This window comes from Pogoniulus pusillus, chromosome 15, assembly GCF_015220805.1.
Source record: "Pogoniulus pusillus isolate bPogPus1 chromosome 15, bPogPus1.pri, whole genome shotgun sequence".
Taxonomy (NCBI): Eukaryota; Metazoa; Chordata; class Aves; order Piciformes; family Lybiidae; genus Pogoniulus; species Pogoniulus pusillus.
The window spans coordinates 12,923,940-12,940,779 of NC_087278.1; the positions used below are offsets into that span (position 1 = coordinate 12,923,940).

Here is a 16,840-nt window from a genome sequence, read left to right on the forward strand (position 1 = left end):
ATGATGAAGTAACTGAATGGGGCAGGCTTTGTTACAAATTAGATTATTCCACCTTCAGTGGGATATTAGGAAGTTCTTTACTCCAGACAGATGGGGTGATTTGGAGACTCAGATTTGTGATCCAAGTTAACTAACACTTGGCTTTCAGTCATTTGAATAAAGCTGTAAATATAAATAACGATGTGATGCTGTACTTGACTGACATATTTCTAGCTCTTTCTATGTCACAGTGCTGCTGTCAGCATAGTAGAAATTGTCTGTGCCCTGTCCAGTTAAACTCCTCTCCTCACCCCAATAGGTGGTTTAGTGGGACAGCACCTGTCCGAGCATCCAGATGTTCGCAAAGTTGGATTCACTGGGTCAACACCAACTGGTAAACAGATCATGAAGAGGTAATCTCAGCAAATTTACAACACTTAATTCAGTTATGAAATACCCTACTAGCTGTTGTGCATGTGTAGTAATACAAATGAGAGACTACATATGGTTGTTTACATTTATGTACAATTGTACTAAGTCAGTAATGGAAAATCATAGAATTGTTGAATCGTAGAATTGTTTTGGATGGAAAAGACCTCTAAGATCTTCAAGTTCAGTCCAACAGCCAACCTACGACCACCATGGCCATTGATCTATGTCTTGAATATCTCCAGGGAAAATGACTCCACTACCTCCCTGGGCAACCTATGCCAATGCCTGACCGCTCTTTCCATAAAGACATTTTTTCTAATACCAAATATAAACCTGCCCTGGCACAATTTCAGGCCATTTCCTCTCATTCTGTCACCTGATACTAGGAAGCAGAGACCAATCCCTATGTCACTACAGCCTCCCATCAGGTAGTTGTACAGAGCAATGAGGTCTCCCCTCAGCCTCCTTTTCTCTAGACTAAACAATCCCTGTCCCTTACTTGTTCTCTAGACCCTTTACCAGCTTTGTTGCTCTTCTGTGGACATACTCCAGCAAACAGAGTTTCATACATTTTCACTAGATATTATTAAAAGGAAATAATTAAATAAGATGTTTTAAATTTGTTTTTATGTGATTCCTTACATTTTTTACAGTGCAGCCACTAATCTGAAGAAAGTTTCTCTTGAACTTGGTGGAAAGTCACCATTGATCATATTCAGTGACTGTGAACTTGACAGAGCTGTAAAAATGGTAATGTTACTTCCAAGTAAAATACATTTAAAGCCTTTATGATACATCTTCATAGTGTTGCAATATTCTTATTAACTTGCCAAAAAATGTAGTAGGCAGCCCTTGCTTGAAAAATCATGCAATCTGTTAGAAAGCAGACTCTTTTTCTGAAGGATGGCTTTTTTGACAGCACAATTGAAGAGTTCATGCTGCACCAAGATGGCAGGGATCAGTACTACAAGAAGCATACCTTAGAAGATACAATAAAACAAGTAAATATAGCTGGAAGGTATTTTCACTAGGCAAGTGAACACATGAAAACATATTTGTCAAACTCTGACACTCAAAAAAAACCCCAAACACTTAAAAAAAAAGTGCCTGGAAGTGAATAAAAATACACAGTGGACTCCCTAATGCCATATAGTTCTTCTTAATTCACCATCAATCATCATAATCCACCTTCCCAACCAGTCATAATGTGTCTGAAGTTAATAAGTAAGATGTGCAAATAAGAAATTCAGTGGATTTAGGGAGCTTATTTCCTGCTCAGGTAATCTGATTCATCAAAATGACAGCAGGTGCAGTTTGCTCACTAAGAAGCAAACAAAGCTCTTCCACACTGCTTACCCAACATGCTAACTCTGTGAATCTTCTACAAGGGCTTAAGCAGGTACTTCTACCAGGAAGAAACTATTATACACTTTCCCCAGTTTTGGAGTGTCTGTTGGCAGAGAAAGAGTCTGAGTGACTGCACAGTGAAGTGTATATGGGTTATAATAAAAGATGGGTGGTTCCACCCCACTACTTTTCTTAGCTGTGGAAGTAAGAGGGTGATGCAAGGGTTGGCCTGAACTATATCTGGTATTGATAGTTTAAAATAATTGTAAAACAATGCTTTTTTGACACACACTTGTCAATTTTATTTTATTTGTCCTGTTCTTCCTTTCTCCACTTCCCTACCTCTGCAGAAAAACAATGTCAGGTATCAGATCTTGGTAGATAAAAAGGAACAAACTAGATAGAGTCTGAGCCCACAGTCAGGACAGGAGGTTCTCTGTGGCTCACATGTTCACCTAGTTACCCACAACTTTTGACATGAGCAGAATTGCTCAGAGGATTAGCACAGTTTGTTATTCTCTAGTTGTCCTGCCAGCCCTCTTCTCTTGATCCTGCTGCAGATGTTTCTGTGGAATGTTGATAGAAACAGAAAAATCAGCGCTAATGAGTTCATCCTGAGCCATTTGTCTTCATGAGGGTGCTTGGCAACATATTTATAAGATTAGTCTGCTTGCTGCATTGATGATGTCTTTTTACATAAAGCATTATGCTTTAAAAGTCACAAACACAGAGTGCAACCCAAAGGAATAGAATGAAGGGAAAAGTAAACAAAAGGTTGCATGTAAATACTAATGTGTTTTTTTCTCCTGGTCAGGGTATGGGAGCAGTATATTTCAACAAAGGAGAGAACTGCATTGCAGCTGGCAGGCTGTTTGTGGAGGAATCAATCCATGATGAATTTGTTAAAAAAGTGGTAAGATATTTAAGAGCTAAAATCTGAGCAGATGCTTTTCTATGGCACAAAGATCCACTAGTTTCATAGACACTTGCATTTCTTCTTATTTTCAGTTGTTTAATTTCTCATTGTTCCTTATGACTGGCAGTGCTGCTTCTTAGGAACCTCTCATAGGGTTAAAAGGAAGGCACTGAAGGGAGATATTTTGATCAGTAATGCACAGATAAGAGACACTGAAATAGATACTGTAACTTAAGTGATGATTTATATTTGACTAGGAAGGTAAGATTAAAACCCACTGAATTTAGGTCAGTGTGATTGAAGGCTGCTCTGAAGTTTTAAGAAAAAGGCATATTGGAAGCTTAGCTGCAATAATACAAAGATCATTATTAAACATCCAGTAGTCACCACGGTCTACCACTGGAGAATTCATTTATATAGATCAAGAAGAGAAAATCAGTACCAGAACTCATTCGCTACAGGTAGGAGCTAACATTTCACATCTGTCTTAATAGCAGAAGAGAATGAGTGCATGAAAACAGCATCAAAACTTCTCAGAAGAAACCAGAGGTTATCAAGCATCATTTTAGAAAAGGAGGAACATTCCACTTTATGAGAACCCAGCCTTCAAAGCTTAACTCATAGCACAAAACCCAAGGCACTCCACATCACTGGTAATTTTAACACTTTGCTGTGTTACATAACTTAATTTTAATTGGGTAACTCACAGGTGGAAGAAATAAAAAAGATGAAAATTGGTGACCCGCTTGATAGATCTACAGATCATGGTCCACAAAATCACAAAGCACATTTGGAAAAGCTGCTGCAATATTGTGAAACTGGAGTAAAAGAAGGAGCCACTCTAGTGTATGGCGGAAGACAAGTACGTCGACCAGGTAAAACTCTTTTCATAGGCCTTTGGAACCTCTACACTTCAAACAAAAGTTTGATTTGATCTAATTCCTGATTAATATGCTTGTTAAAGCCGTTAGACTTAATTCATAGAATCGTAGAATCAACCAGGTTGGAAGAGACCTCCAAGCTCATCCAGTCCCACCTAGCACCCAGCCCTATCCAGTCAACTAGACCAATGCACTAAGTGCCTCATCCAGGCTTTTCTTGAAGACCTCAAGGGACGGTACCTCCACCACCTCCCTGGGCAGCCCATTCCAATGCCAATCACTCTGTCTGTGAAGAACTTCCTCCTAACATCCAGCCTATACCTACCCTGGCACAACTTGAGACTGTGTCCCCTTGTTCTATTGCTGGTTGCCTGGGAGAAGAGGCCAACCCCCACCTGGCTACAATGCCCCTTCAGGTAGTTGTAGCCAGCAATGAGGTCCCCCCTGAGCCTCCTCTTCTCCAGGCTAAACAACCCCAGCTCCCTCAGCCTCTCCTTATAGGATTTGTGTTCCAGGCCATCATGATTGTCTCCTTTGTACTATGTGAAGTAGCACATAGCTGTAGTACTGCAATATAGCAATAGCAGTATCATGGAAAAAGTACTAGTTAAATGCAAGATTCCACTTGACAACAAGACTTCCAAGTTTCACGTTAAAAAGAAGCTATGCAATTGAAGCCTAATACATGAAAATGATTCAGAATCCAATCTGTATGGGAATATTTTTGCTTATTTATTCCTGTTGTTTGTAAGGCTTTGAGGCTTTTTTTCCCAACACCCTTGAATTGTCAGGAGCTGTAAGAATAATTATATCCATTTGGATCACACTAACACTAAAGCTGAAACTACTAGCAGAGTTTGCATAAGATATTATCAAAACACTTTTATTGCTCCACAGACAAAATGCATGCTAAATTTAGTGAGCAGGCACAAAAGCAACATTTTCTTGTGGACATCTGCCTTTTATCAATAATGAAGGAGAAACATTTGCATCAGTTTCAAAACATCATGACTGCATCCCTAAATAAAATATAAGTGATGATTCATTACTCTAAGAAATTAGTGTAACAAAAGCACACAGGAAATCCTGTGGAAGGAGTAGAATTTATATGAAATCCCTGAAGCTGATTTTGCCTACTCAAACTGGAATGCACTCACTCGCCAAGTTGGGTAACAAGAAAAACAGTGGCCTCTAATCTCCTCTTTCAGGGTCTTCCCCTGAGGAGTCAGTCACCTGAGCAGTGCCATGCAGACCTTCTGGCCTGGCAGGGAACAGTGCACAGTTGTTTCTATGAGCAATACAGGGCATTCTTTTAACCTTGTTTTTGCTGTTTCTCTGGTGCTTACACACACATCTCCATCCATACTTCACATCAGTCTTGATGCTTCCTGTTTCAAGTCTCAACCTATGACCTGGAAGTATGGAAAAGAGACAGCCTGGACAATACAAATAGTGAAATGCTTTTGCTGTGCTCAAGTGACAGTCTGTCCTCTGTTTAGGTTTCTTCATGGAACCCACTGTATTCACGGATGTTGAAGACCATATGTATATTGCCCAGGAGGAGTCCTTTGGTCCTGTGATGGTGATTTCTAAATTTAAAAATGGGTATGTTCTCCTCTAGTTACTGCTGGAATTTTTATTTTCTGTGTGGAAAAGTGTGGAAATGGTAGCAAGCTTTTGTTAAATCCTGTAACACCATTCTGAATCCCTATATCTTCTTCCAGCTAAATTTGGAGAAATTACCTTTTTTATTAAGAGCTATCTTGCTCTGTGTCAGTGTAAAACTGACACTATTAGCAGCATGTGACAGGATAGAATACCACCAGTGCCACTGCTGTGGCAGTTCTGAAGTAAGATTTAATATTCAATGAACCATTTTTACTGAAGTTGATGTGGTTAATTGCAACAACTTGATCAAATTACAAAATGTGGGGTTTTTTTTTCCAGTGGAATTGCTTATTTTTCTGTCACAAAAGACCAGTGTTGTTTGCTGCACTTTACTGCAAATGAAAATCCTTCTGTATATTTTGTAGACCTGTGGTTTTTAATAACTTCCATTCCAAATGATAAGAACTATTTTACACACAGACGAGATTAAAACTCTGTATAAACTTCATGTAAATAATGCCACCAGGTTTCATTTTCTGCAGATGGATAGTGCAGTTCAGAACCAGCCACATAAATAATGCTTCACATCTATAAATCATAGAATCATAGAATCAAGCAGGTTGGAAGAGACCTCCAAGGTCATCCAGTTCAACCTAGCACCCAGCCCTAGCCAATCAACTAGACCATGGCACTAAGTGCCTCATCCAGTCTTTTCCTGAACACCTCCAGGGATGGTGACTCCACCACCTCCCTGGGCAGCCCATTCCAATGCCAATCACTCTCTCTGTCAAGAACTTCCTCCTAACATCCAGCCTATACTTCCCCCGGCACAACTTGAGACTGTGTCATGTATGGTGCTAAGTGACTGTCTTGAGTTTTTTAAATGTTAGATATTAGAGATTTTTTAATCAATATGGAGGTGAGATGCAAGTAGAAAATAGCACTCTGGACATACCCTGACAAGTTATGTCTTCAGAAGTCCGAATCTCAGTATTTATTCTCCATTAACTCATAAAGCAGGTCAAAATTTTAGCCAAGTGGTTCATTATCTGCTGTCAAGCTCTGCTTCACAATTATTTTTCTATTGCTCTACTCCCCAAGTCATACTGTAGCTGAGCAAATTTGGTACACATACTGAAACCTTTCCTTTGACATTTCTTAGTGTAGATCTTAACTGCTGAAATAGAAGGTTACAAGTACGAATCTGTCAGATTGACACACAGATTAGTCCTGAATTTTCTTTAAGAAAAAAGCTACCTGGAGAAGAAAAAGCATGAGTAAAGGTGCCTGAATAGCACTGATGGTGGAAGGCTGCCAGCACTTGTTTCATTTACCTAGTTCAATAATTTATTTCCCCACAGTGACATCGATGGGGTGCTGCAACGGGCAAATACTACAGAATATGGCTTAGCTTCTGGAGTTTTCACAAAAGACATAAGCAAAGCTCTCTACATCAGTGAAAAACTAGAAGCTGGAACAGTTTTTATTAACACATATAACAAAACTGATGTGGCAGCACCATTTGGTGGATTTAAGCAGTCTGGCTTTGGGAAAGATTTAGGTAAGTCGTTCTCTCCCTCCCTTATTTCTCATCTGACATTCTAAATCAACTGGAAAAACAACCTTACCTTTGTACAGTATATCTAGTAAACCATGACCCATGGATGCATTTCCTGCAGCTCCTACATTCTTCCAGTTGCAGTAATCTAGTTGCAACCCCATCCGTACAATATCCTCACCTCAGTACCTCCAGTTCAACCCTTCCTGTACATGTGCTAAATAATGCTGTGGCACACGAAATATTCCTCTTCCAAGTCCTCTTAGGGCAGTCAAATTACATCTTGTCCAGAGCTCCGTTCAGGCTACAAAATGCTGCCAAGTAGCAAAGATATTGGCCAAAGTCAGAAAAATCTTTCCTTCAGAAAGAATGCTAGTTTGGGTTTACTCTATAAACTTGTAAGAGCATGTAAAACTCTTTCATGTCTTAAAATGCTGACAGAATTTGTCCATAGCCACAGAGGAAGATGCATTAAAAAGTCTTTTCAAAACCAGTTTTTAAAAAGGTGAAGTCTAGTCTGTGGAAGACACCATACAAGCCTGGACAGATCAAGCCTCAAGGCAATGAAAACTGAAAGTAAAAAAAAGTTCAGTGACACAACAGATTTTTTGCCTTTGGAATCTCTAGCAAGTATCAGGTATTTCCTGAAACCAAAATAAGTAGTACTATCAGGAAAAAAAAAATCATATTTTTTAACAGCTTCTTTACCTGGGAACTTAACATTGGCAAACCAAAGTTTGTAAATGCAACTGAGTCCCCAGTGGTCATCCAGAGACTGCTGCTGCCTCAGTTCCACCCAGGAGTCTGCTTGTTAAATTCCAGCTCTTTTTTCTTTCCATGTCTGTTGGACTTGGCCTCTTCTTGCCAAACCAGTTTTGTAAATCTCAGTGGGAGAGCAAGTTGTTTCTACTCTTCCTTAAGAACTCAATGGCTACATTTCAGGGTTTCTTATTAGTAATGTAGTTAACATCTCTGACAGCATTCTCTCATTAAGCTGCCATTCTAACTGGTGAATATTGTGCTTGAACAGGTGAAGAAGCTCTTCATGAATATCTCAGAACCAAAGCTATCACTGTGGAATACTAAAGTAACAACCTCACTCGTAAAGTGAACTTTGAACTGAGTTTGAATCTTTATGGCTCCATGAAGCACTCAATACCAGGCCCAGGATATGCTGTCTGCAGTGCTACAACCAAAAAACAAACAAAACAAAAAAAATTCCAAACAAAACATGGATAAGTTCCTGTAAATCAGGCCCAGATTTTAATCTTGCTGACAGATAAAATAATTTTGAAATTAACCTGAAGTTATTTAGATCATGCTACAGTAATTGTTAGCACAATCCTCCCTCAAAAAGCAAGAACATGATTTGGTTTATTTTTTCAGATGAAGAATGAGTTCTCACATCTCTGCTTCTTGTGGGAAAACAATTACACGATCATGTTAACCTTTAGTCATTAGACTTCTCTTAAAATTGAAACAGTATGCTCTGATTATTCAATTTTTGCTATAAATCAGTTCTAGATTTACAGTAGCAATTAAATATTCTGCTCTGGTGATTCTTCAGCAGTACAGAAAACCTTTGTGCCATAACAAGTAAATTAACGCAAGAAAGTGCACTTACTATGATCTTTGTATAGTACATACAGAGTTCAACATTGGTGTTAAACTATGCACATCAAGCTAAAGTTGCTGAAAATATTTTCTATCTTTTTGTTGATATGGGATGTGTTTTCTGCTGCAGTTTGAAAGGTGGTTACATTAACAGATTAAAATCACTTGTGTCTGTGCACATGGACTGTTATCACTGCTTTATACAGCATGACTGTTACATTGTATTTTATACTTTACTTTGGCTTTACCCTATGGAAAAATCCCTCGTAGAACCTCAGACTGAGTTAAGTTGTTGGCTTTCAAACCTTCTTCAGTTTGAAGAGGTTTTCCATAGATTAAGACCTTAACTAACAAACAGCCTACTTCAGACCACTGAACTCCATCCATAGATTAATCTCCTATGTTGGCTGCTATTAGAAAGAAGAGTCCCATTCTTTGATCCCCATTCATCTCACTCTCTAAAACATTCTGTTGTTCAATCCCAGAAAATAATCTCCTCATTGTATTTTTAAGATACATGTTGAAGGAAAGGAACTTCTTCTGAAAAATACTACAGAAAGAGACATTAAAACTATAGCTCTAAATTCACTGTCTTTATTGATGATCTGGACAAGGGGATTGAGTCCAGCATCCGTAAATTTGCAGATGACACCAAGCTAGGAGCAGGTGTGGATCTGTTGGAGGGCAGGAGCCCTGCAGAGGGATCTGGACAGGCTGGATGGGTGGGCAGAGGCCAGTGGGATGAGATTTAACAAGGCCAAGGGCAGGGTTCTACACTTTGGCCACAACAACCTTAAGCAGCACTACAAGCTGGGGACAGAGTGGCTGGAAAGCAGCCAGGCAGAAAGGGACCTGGGGGTACTGGTAGAGAGTAGGCTGAAGATGAGCCAGCAGTGTGCACAGGTGGCCAAGAGAGCCAATGGCATCCTGGTCTGTATCAGGAACAGTGTGGCCAGTAGGACAAGGGAGGTTATTCTGCCTCTGTACTCAGCACTGGTCAGGACACCCCTTGAGTGCTGTGTCCAGTTCTGGGCCACTCAATTCAAGAGAGATGTTGAGGTACTGGAACGTGTCCAGAGAAGGGCGACAAAGCTGGTGAAAGGCCTGGAACAGAAACCTTACGAGGAGAGGCAGAAGGAGCTGAGTTTGTTTAGCCTGGAGAAGAGGAGGCTCAGGGGTAACCTCATTGCTGTCTACAACTACCTGAAGGGAGGTTGTAGCCAGGTGGAGTTGGTCTCTTCTGCCAGGCAACCAGCAATAGAAAAAGGGACACAGTCTCAAGTTGTGCCAGGGGAGGTCTAGGCTGGATGTTAGGAGGAGCTTGTTGCCAAAGAGAGTGATTGGCATTGGAATGGGCTGCCCAGGGAGGTGGTGGAGTCACCATCCCTGGGGGTGTTCAAAAGGAGACTGGATGAGGCGCTTAGTGCTATGGTCTAGTTGACTGGCTAGGGCTGGGTGCTAGGTTGGACTGGATGATCTTGGAGGTCTCTTCCAACCTGGTTGATTCTGATTCCATGAAGTATGGGATTAAAAGTAAATTCTGTTAACTGCAGGTTCCAAGTCATGGCATTAAGTTCAATATTTTAGCAAACACAACACAAAGATTTTACTTTCATGTTGTAGAAAATACAAAGTTTCTTTAAGAAACAAGTGGCGACATCCAGGAGCATGTTAGATAGCTCTGCAGTGCAAATTGTTTTATGAAGTGAATACAACAGCCCAAACAATTGTATTGGATCGATTTGAGGTAATTAAGAATGATTTGTGTTTCACAATTGTTTCAAGCTAACCTAAGAAAGGTTGCCAAGTGGAAGAAAAGTTGCAAATTGGAAGATGAAGTGTAATTTAAAGCAATCTGAACACCAGAGGCAGACCTGACCATGTAAGCACTGAGGGGACCTGCACTACAGCCATACATTTTCCCCGCTATGAGCTAGTAAACTGCCTGTATTGACACACAGCTCAGTGCAGAAAGGGTAAGGAACCCTTTGCCAAACTTTCAAGTCATGGCACTCCTTGCCCGTGCCAACTTGTCCTGAAATTACCTCAACCACTGCTTTAATGTTCAACTATTGATGTCATGAATGTAATGTAGACAAACCTCCAGTGTACTTTAAGAGAATGTTTAATATTGAAGGCGTTGTACATAACACTTGGCAAGTCACGGAATATAAAAACCAAAGCTTTTTTCCTGCCCTTGAAGCAAAAATGTACAGCATGATACGAAAATCCTTGACAAGGACTGACAGAGTCACGGAACAAGAACTCTAACTTACTTCAAGTGTCCCTAATTCTAGCTGCTTTCTTAATCTAACCTAATACCGAGTTAATTTCCATGTTGTTAGATGAATAAAACTGTAACAAATTCTTCAGAAGTCCAGCCTGCTTCAGTCATGGGTGGATCCTGAATTCTTCACTATATAGTGTTTCACAGGATCCTGAGGGATGCTACACTAGGAATCAACGTAGTTTAAGGGCCAAGTCTTCAAAGCATGAAGACACAATCTGGGCTTTGGGGTGAGAATTTTTTGTTTGGTTTTGGGGTTTATTTTTAAAGTAAAATAAAACGGCTCTACTTATTCACTTTGCTGTCCAAAATCTCTATTTTGCCCTTTTCTCCCTTTTGGTTAGGGAATTTAATGTTGTCTGTTGTCACTTCATTAAATATAGAGTCATCTTCAGATTCCCAATCATCTTCTGAAGTCAGAATCTCTTCATCTGTGTCAGAATCACTCATTTCAACTACAGCCACATTCTGGAAAAAAGTCGAACACCTTAGTTAACACAGTGTACATTTCTGTATCACTTCTGTCATTTGAGAAGAACAAAAACAAACAAATGAAACAGCCTTCAACCCAACTACAATTAGAAAGACTTTGGAGTTCTCCTAACATTATGACAAATATCATGAACAGATTCCTAGAGAATCTATTGCTGGTTTTGTATTATCAAAGAGATAATTGATAGCTGAACTCAGCCTAAATCAAATATTTAAACTAATGGACAGAAGGCATCAAAACTGTAATTTTCAGTAAAGAATTCAATGAAAGCATTTTGTGCACACAGGGCCATGATACACAAGTGTGTGTTTATAGATCTTATAACCTAGTAATGTTCATGGCACTACTACTACTGCCAAATACCAATGGCTTTAAACCACCAGGATATTTTTGAAGCAAAAGTGGTCATACATATTTCCATATGCAGAGCCATGGTTTTTGAGGTCTGAAAACTTGTGTCTTAAACTGATAACCACTCACCTCAAAAACTTCCTATATGCTGCAAAGCAAAATACAGGAATTTGAGATGCAAATAAATTCTTCTGTGATTTGCAAATAGCATTATGATCATGAGGCCTCCTGGCTTGTTACAAAGCCAAGACACTGATCAGACAATGCCACATGAAAAATATTAAACATCCTGTCCACCCACTCCAACAAACAATCATGATCCACTTTGTTTTCTCATTATTCATTTGGCATTTTCAACATACTACCAGCACATGACAAACTATTAGATGTAGGCTGAATACAATCTACAAGAACTCTAAATCCAACCAGTGGCAAATAAATGGTTCTGACAGTTACACAAAACAAAAGGCAGAAATAAGGCAGGCTGCTACCTTCTGAGTCTGCAGACCAGAAGGCACTCTTCTGGGACAGGCACATAACACCTTCATATTAAAACACCTACTCTGCACAGCTGAAAGCCAGTCATTACTTGTATGCTAAAGCCTTCTGCTATGCCTTTCTACACCTTGCACTGTCCGGTTTCAAATTGGATTACTCAAGACATTTAAAATACAACTTGTGACTTGACTGAGAGTTGCTGATTTTAAAGTATTTCTTACTCTGGCCTTAAACTACCTCATTCCCACTCTTTAAATTTTGGAAGTACAAATATCAAGTTTTAACCAAAGGAGCAATTCTATTAAATTTAGATTTTGCACTTGCAGATCATAAATGAAAATGGTAAAGACTTAGCCCTATCTATCAAATTAGCTCATCTGGAGATCAAAGAATTACTTTATCGGGTCTAAATTGACTTCATAAACTAAAAAAAAAAAAAAGGTAATTAAGCATTTACCATTTCTATAACTTTTTCTGTTGTGCTGTCTATATTTTCAATATCAAACTGATGAGCTGGTACTGTTTCCATTTTTCTTCTTAATTCATCATTTGCATGTGCCATCTGTGGTAAAAAGCTCTGAACTTGATCCAGAACTGGAAAAGAAATAATTACCATAATTTGTCTATATACAAAAAGATGCACATTAATTTATACATTTATACCTCATAAATCTAAGAATTTAAATGGATTCAATTTCAACTCTAATTTCCACCTGTCTATGATATGTAAGATGATTTAATAGGAGAACTTATTATAGTATGCCATTTTCCAAGGCAGCAAAAAAGATACCAAATCTACTGGTTGGCAGGTTACACAGAAAGAAATCACTTCAGCAATTCCATTCAGATTCTTAAACCAAAATGTGACCACTTCACAGAAAATTTGCTTTAAATACATATGGAGTACCACAATTCTAGGATTGTTTTGGTTGGAAAAGACTCTAAGATCATCGAACTGACTGTCAACCTAACACCACCATGGACATGAAACCATGTCCTGAAGTGCCACGTTTACATGTTTTCTTAACACCTCCAGCGATGATGACTTCACCACCTCCCTGGGCAGCCTATTCCAATGCCTGACCCCCCTTTTAAATCTTTCTTAATATTCAACCTCGATCTCCCCTGGCACAATTTGAGGCAATTTCCATCTTGCAAAACTTTCACATGAGCATTATCTCCAGTGGAAATATAATTATGTTGTCTTTTACTCCTGATTAAAGTGTAGGCTGAAAGACTCAAGCAAAAAAAAATTAGCTGTAGCACAGATGCCACAGATGTCAAACTACAATAAATGAAATTTTATGTAATTATCAAAAAAGGCTATGAAATTAAGGTGGTGGGTGAAACAAACATGCTCGAGGTTGAAGTATTAAAGTACTAATCCTCTACAGAAGTATCCCTCTAAGATCAGTGGGACTTGGCAACAATTTTAAGATAATCAGTGCCATTAAGATAATCACACTCATTTCCTCTTCACAGAGGAAGGGAATATCTTCACCTGCCTCAGAGTTTCTTTCACTAATATTTGCTCCACATGTTTGCCATCACTGGCAGATTAGGTAGCTTTCATTCTCCCTGAAGTAAGAGGTACTATTCCAAATGATCTCCAAAGTCTAACAGGTATAACCTACCTTTGAAACACTGTCACCCTTGTAGAAACTGTTTTCTAAGAAAGAATTTGACACAACAAATTGTTTTTTTCTGTTAACTTTCAATCTCAGCTCAATCACAAAATAAAAATACAATAATTTGACAGGAGCCTATTTTGAAATAAATGTTTTTATACACCAAATATTACTTCTGAAAAGAGCTAAGAAACCCAGATGAACAAAGAAGCAAAAACTATAGTGGAAAAGAACAATTTGAGACTAAAGTTTTCTTAATACATTCAAATTATGTGTTATGAATTAATAGCTACATGATCTGGCTTAATAATTTTGCCAGCACATTTATTAAAGGTCTGACAGTGATCTACATAACTTGAATCATTTGAAAGCAGCAAAGTAAATAGAGAGCAGAGGTACAGCCTGGTGAATTCACTTTATGCAGACAGCAAGAATATTTCTGCAAGAATCAAGTCCCTAAAATTTACAGCTGTAATGCCTAGCATCATAAAATCTAGCTTTGCAGAAGCAGCAGTTACATGATTAACCTGTGGGATATGCAACTGCAACACAGGACCTCAAAGCAGCAAACAAAGAACACAAGAGCTTCTCCCTTTACTAATGCAAGGAAAGCACTGAAGCTACATTCATGTCGAAGACGCTACCTACTATTTGACAATATTTCAATAACATAGTCATACTTACGATTACTCCTTGGCATCCTTACTGTCTGTAAAGTTGTGGCTTTCTTGCTGCTACATTTTGAACTAATCAACAAAGTTTCTTCCAGCCCTGGAAACAAAACAAGTAATTTGAATGTTCACCTGCTTCAAACACAAATGCTACATTTTACCTGTAGGGCTCTCTTTTAAACTCTGCCTTTCTACCTATCTGCAAGACTGAACATGAGGATTCAGCTGTCTCCACCTCCAGGAATCCCACTCTGCTACAAACACTGTTTCTTGATGTCTGTTTGAGGTTATCACCTCAGTACTTCTTTATGTAGGAGGTAGTGAATACCTAGTACTTGCTACCACAAGGCTGTGAAAGCAGACCGCTGAGGAGGTTCAACACAGAATGATGTAGCAAAGTGTACACACATGATGTAGCAAAGTCATGATTAGATACTAAAACGACAGAACACAGACATACCCCTCACATTCACTAAAACACAGAATATATTTAACTGGAAGAGACCTTCAAGATCATCCATGCAGTCCAACCTACAACTGCAGATGCTGGGCAAGCATACGAAGGAGAAGCACCAAATGCTTAACAAGTTCTCTGTAATTATAATGTACTATTGCAGTTAGAGGAAAGGATACTAGGCTATACAGGCCACTGGTCACTTCTTACAAGTTTCTACTCTTTTTAAAGTCTTTTGTCAAAGATCGAGTGATTTATTTATCAACGCACAGAGAAACGACCCGCAACAACCCGCAGCAAAAGTGTGGCAGCAGCTAACACGTGCCACTCACACCGGTTTAAATCCCTTCCCTCATGTGCCCGACTGCGAGGTGGCAACTAAGGAACACGCAGGCCACACCCGGTAATGCTGACGCCACTGCAAAATCCAAATGATGCAAGCAAATTCTGCACTAATTAAACAGGTTAGTCCTTCTGACCACCGACACAGCCAACAATCTTTTACCGTTAAATGAAATGAACTTTTGCTTTTCTTTCTGTGATTTTTTACCTTCAAACAACGATGGACACGAAACGCTTGTCCGCTGTCTCCCCCGCCCTACACTCACTCCGTACCGCGCTAGCGGTGCTCGCCAAAACGGCAATTCTTAAACACGCCAGATGCAATCACACTTGCAGCCGCAGCGGCTCGAAAAGTCCCCGCCTCCGAGCTGCCCGACGGCTGCCCGACTCCTGCAGCTCACTATGAGCCAGACTGACCCTCCGGCCCCCTGGCTTGCCCTGCCCTTCCCCAGCCTCCCGGTCCCGGGGAGCGGCCGTGCTGAGCCCTGCAGCGTCCACCTCGCCGCCTAGCCGCGAAGCGGGTGGGAGACGCAGCTCTGCTTGAAAAGAAGCGCCACACCTCTCGGCTACCAGGCTCTCACCGCCCCGACCAGCTTCGTTTCTCTTCAGAAAGCCGCTCACCTCCTCGAAGGCCCACGGCCAGCAGCTCCCGAGAAGCCGCCGGCCGCGCCGCTCCGCCAGCCCCCGCCATGCGCCGACTCAGCCGGAAGTCACGCCCGGCTCGGGGCTCACCCGCCGCAGCACAGCGCCCCCGGGTGGGCGGGAGGGGCAGGGCCACCGCGACGCCGCAGCAGGAGTGAGGGGACCTGGTGCTTCACAGCGCTCCCACTGCCACTCCCGGCAGGTAACTGGCACAAACGCCCACACTCATCTGAACCTGGGGTCAGTAAAGCAGAAAGGAAAATACTTCACGTTACAAAGACAAAAGTTATTTGGCACGAAAAGTCCAACCCATCGCCTGAAGAAAAAATGAGGATGTGAAGCTAAGCTGCAAGCAGGCATTATTTGAACATCTGCCAGATGCTGTTTTGCTTTGAAAACGTTCCCGTTTTCGCTGTCAGATTTTGACAAATGCACCTAAAATTAAATTGCTGACCCTGAGAGAATTTTAATTATCTTTTGGAAAACAAATTGGTATGTAATCATCAAAAAAACCCCTCCCAAACTTGTACGACCATCAAGTTCAGCTGACACGGTCCAGCCTGTTATTCAAGACTTACTCTGTGGTTTCTGCTCCTGTCTGTTTACAATCTAGACAATGTGGAAGCTGTAAAAAGAGAAGTGCATGGTTCATAAGAGACAAGATGGGACATCCAAGCCAAAAATGAGAAAAAGTGGCAATCAGGTAAGTGGTGTTCACATGCCCTCATTGCAAAGAATACAAGAAAAAACCCAAAACAACCCCCCCTACACACACACAAATCCATGTCCCAGTATCTTAGACTCAGCAAATACAAAGGAATAAGAACCAAGCCTTCTGCAAGACCTCAGGCAAGAGGCTGCACTGCTGTCTTCCTGGCAAACTGGCCCAAGCCTGTGTCCTCTGCCACTCTTTCAGGCCACCTGCAATACAGGATGCATTCCACTGACTTTTCTACCTGGTTTGCATTTTTCCAACTAACTGCCCCAGAATTTTGGCTTCCCAGAAAAAGCCTATTGCTAGCTTTGATGATTGAAAAATCTTGAGGACTGAGGGGTTTTTGCCTTTGCGCCATAAAAACTGAGTCTTTCTGCAACTTGCATACAGTCCAAAATAACAGTGCAAGAACCTCAAATAATTT

The 16,840-nt window shown here is 40.4% G+C and overlaps 2 protein-coding genes across 3 annotated transcripts in view; one reads left to right on the forward strand and one right to left on the reverse strand.

Moving 5' to 3' along the window:
* The window catches only part of ALDH1L2 (aldehyde dehydrogenase 1 family member L2), a 38,634-nt gene extending 29,715 nt beyond the window's left edge, over positions 1-8,919 (forward strand). For both annotated transcript variants that reach the window (XM_064155416.1, XM_064155415.1), the window contains exons 17-23: positions 299-392; positions 1,065-1,161; positions 2,573-2,671; positions 3,384-3,549; positions 5,055-5,160; positions 6,525-6,724; positions 7,752-8,919. In XM_064155416.1, coding sequence (XP_064011486.1) covers positions 299-392; positions 1,065-1,161; positions 2,573-2,671; positions 3,384-3,549; positions 5,055-5,160; positions 6,525-6,724; positions 7,752-7,807 — 818 coding nt within the window. In that variant the 3' untranslated portion in view covers positions 7,808-8,919. The remainder of the gene's footprint in view (positions 1-298; positions 393-1,064; positions 1,162-2,572; positions 2,672-3,383; positions 3,550-5,054; positions 5,161-6,524; positions 6,725-7,751) is intronic.
* Positions 8,920-10,444: 1,525 nt separating this feature from the next.
* On the reverse strand, positions 10,445-15,785 carry NOPCHAP1 (NOP protein chaperone 1). The gene is made up of 4 exons (XM_064155420.1): positions 15,681-15,785; positions 14,277-14,363; positions 12,422-12,558; positions 10,445-11,090 (listed from the first exon to the last, which is right to left on the reverse strand). Exons 1-4 carry the CDS (start codon positions 15,748-15,750, stop codon positions 10,908-10,910), a joined length of 477 nt encoding a protein of 158 aa, XP_064011490.1. The 5' UTR covers positions 15,751-15,785; the 3' UTR covers positions 10,445-10,907.
* Between the last annotated feature and the right edge of the window lie 1,055 nt (positions 15,786-16,840).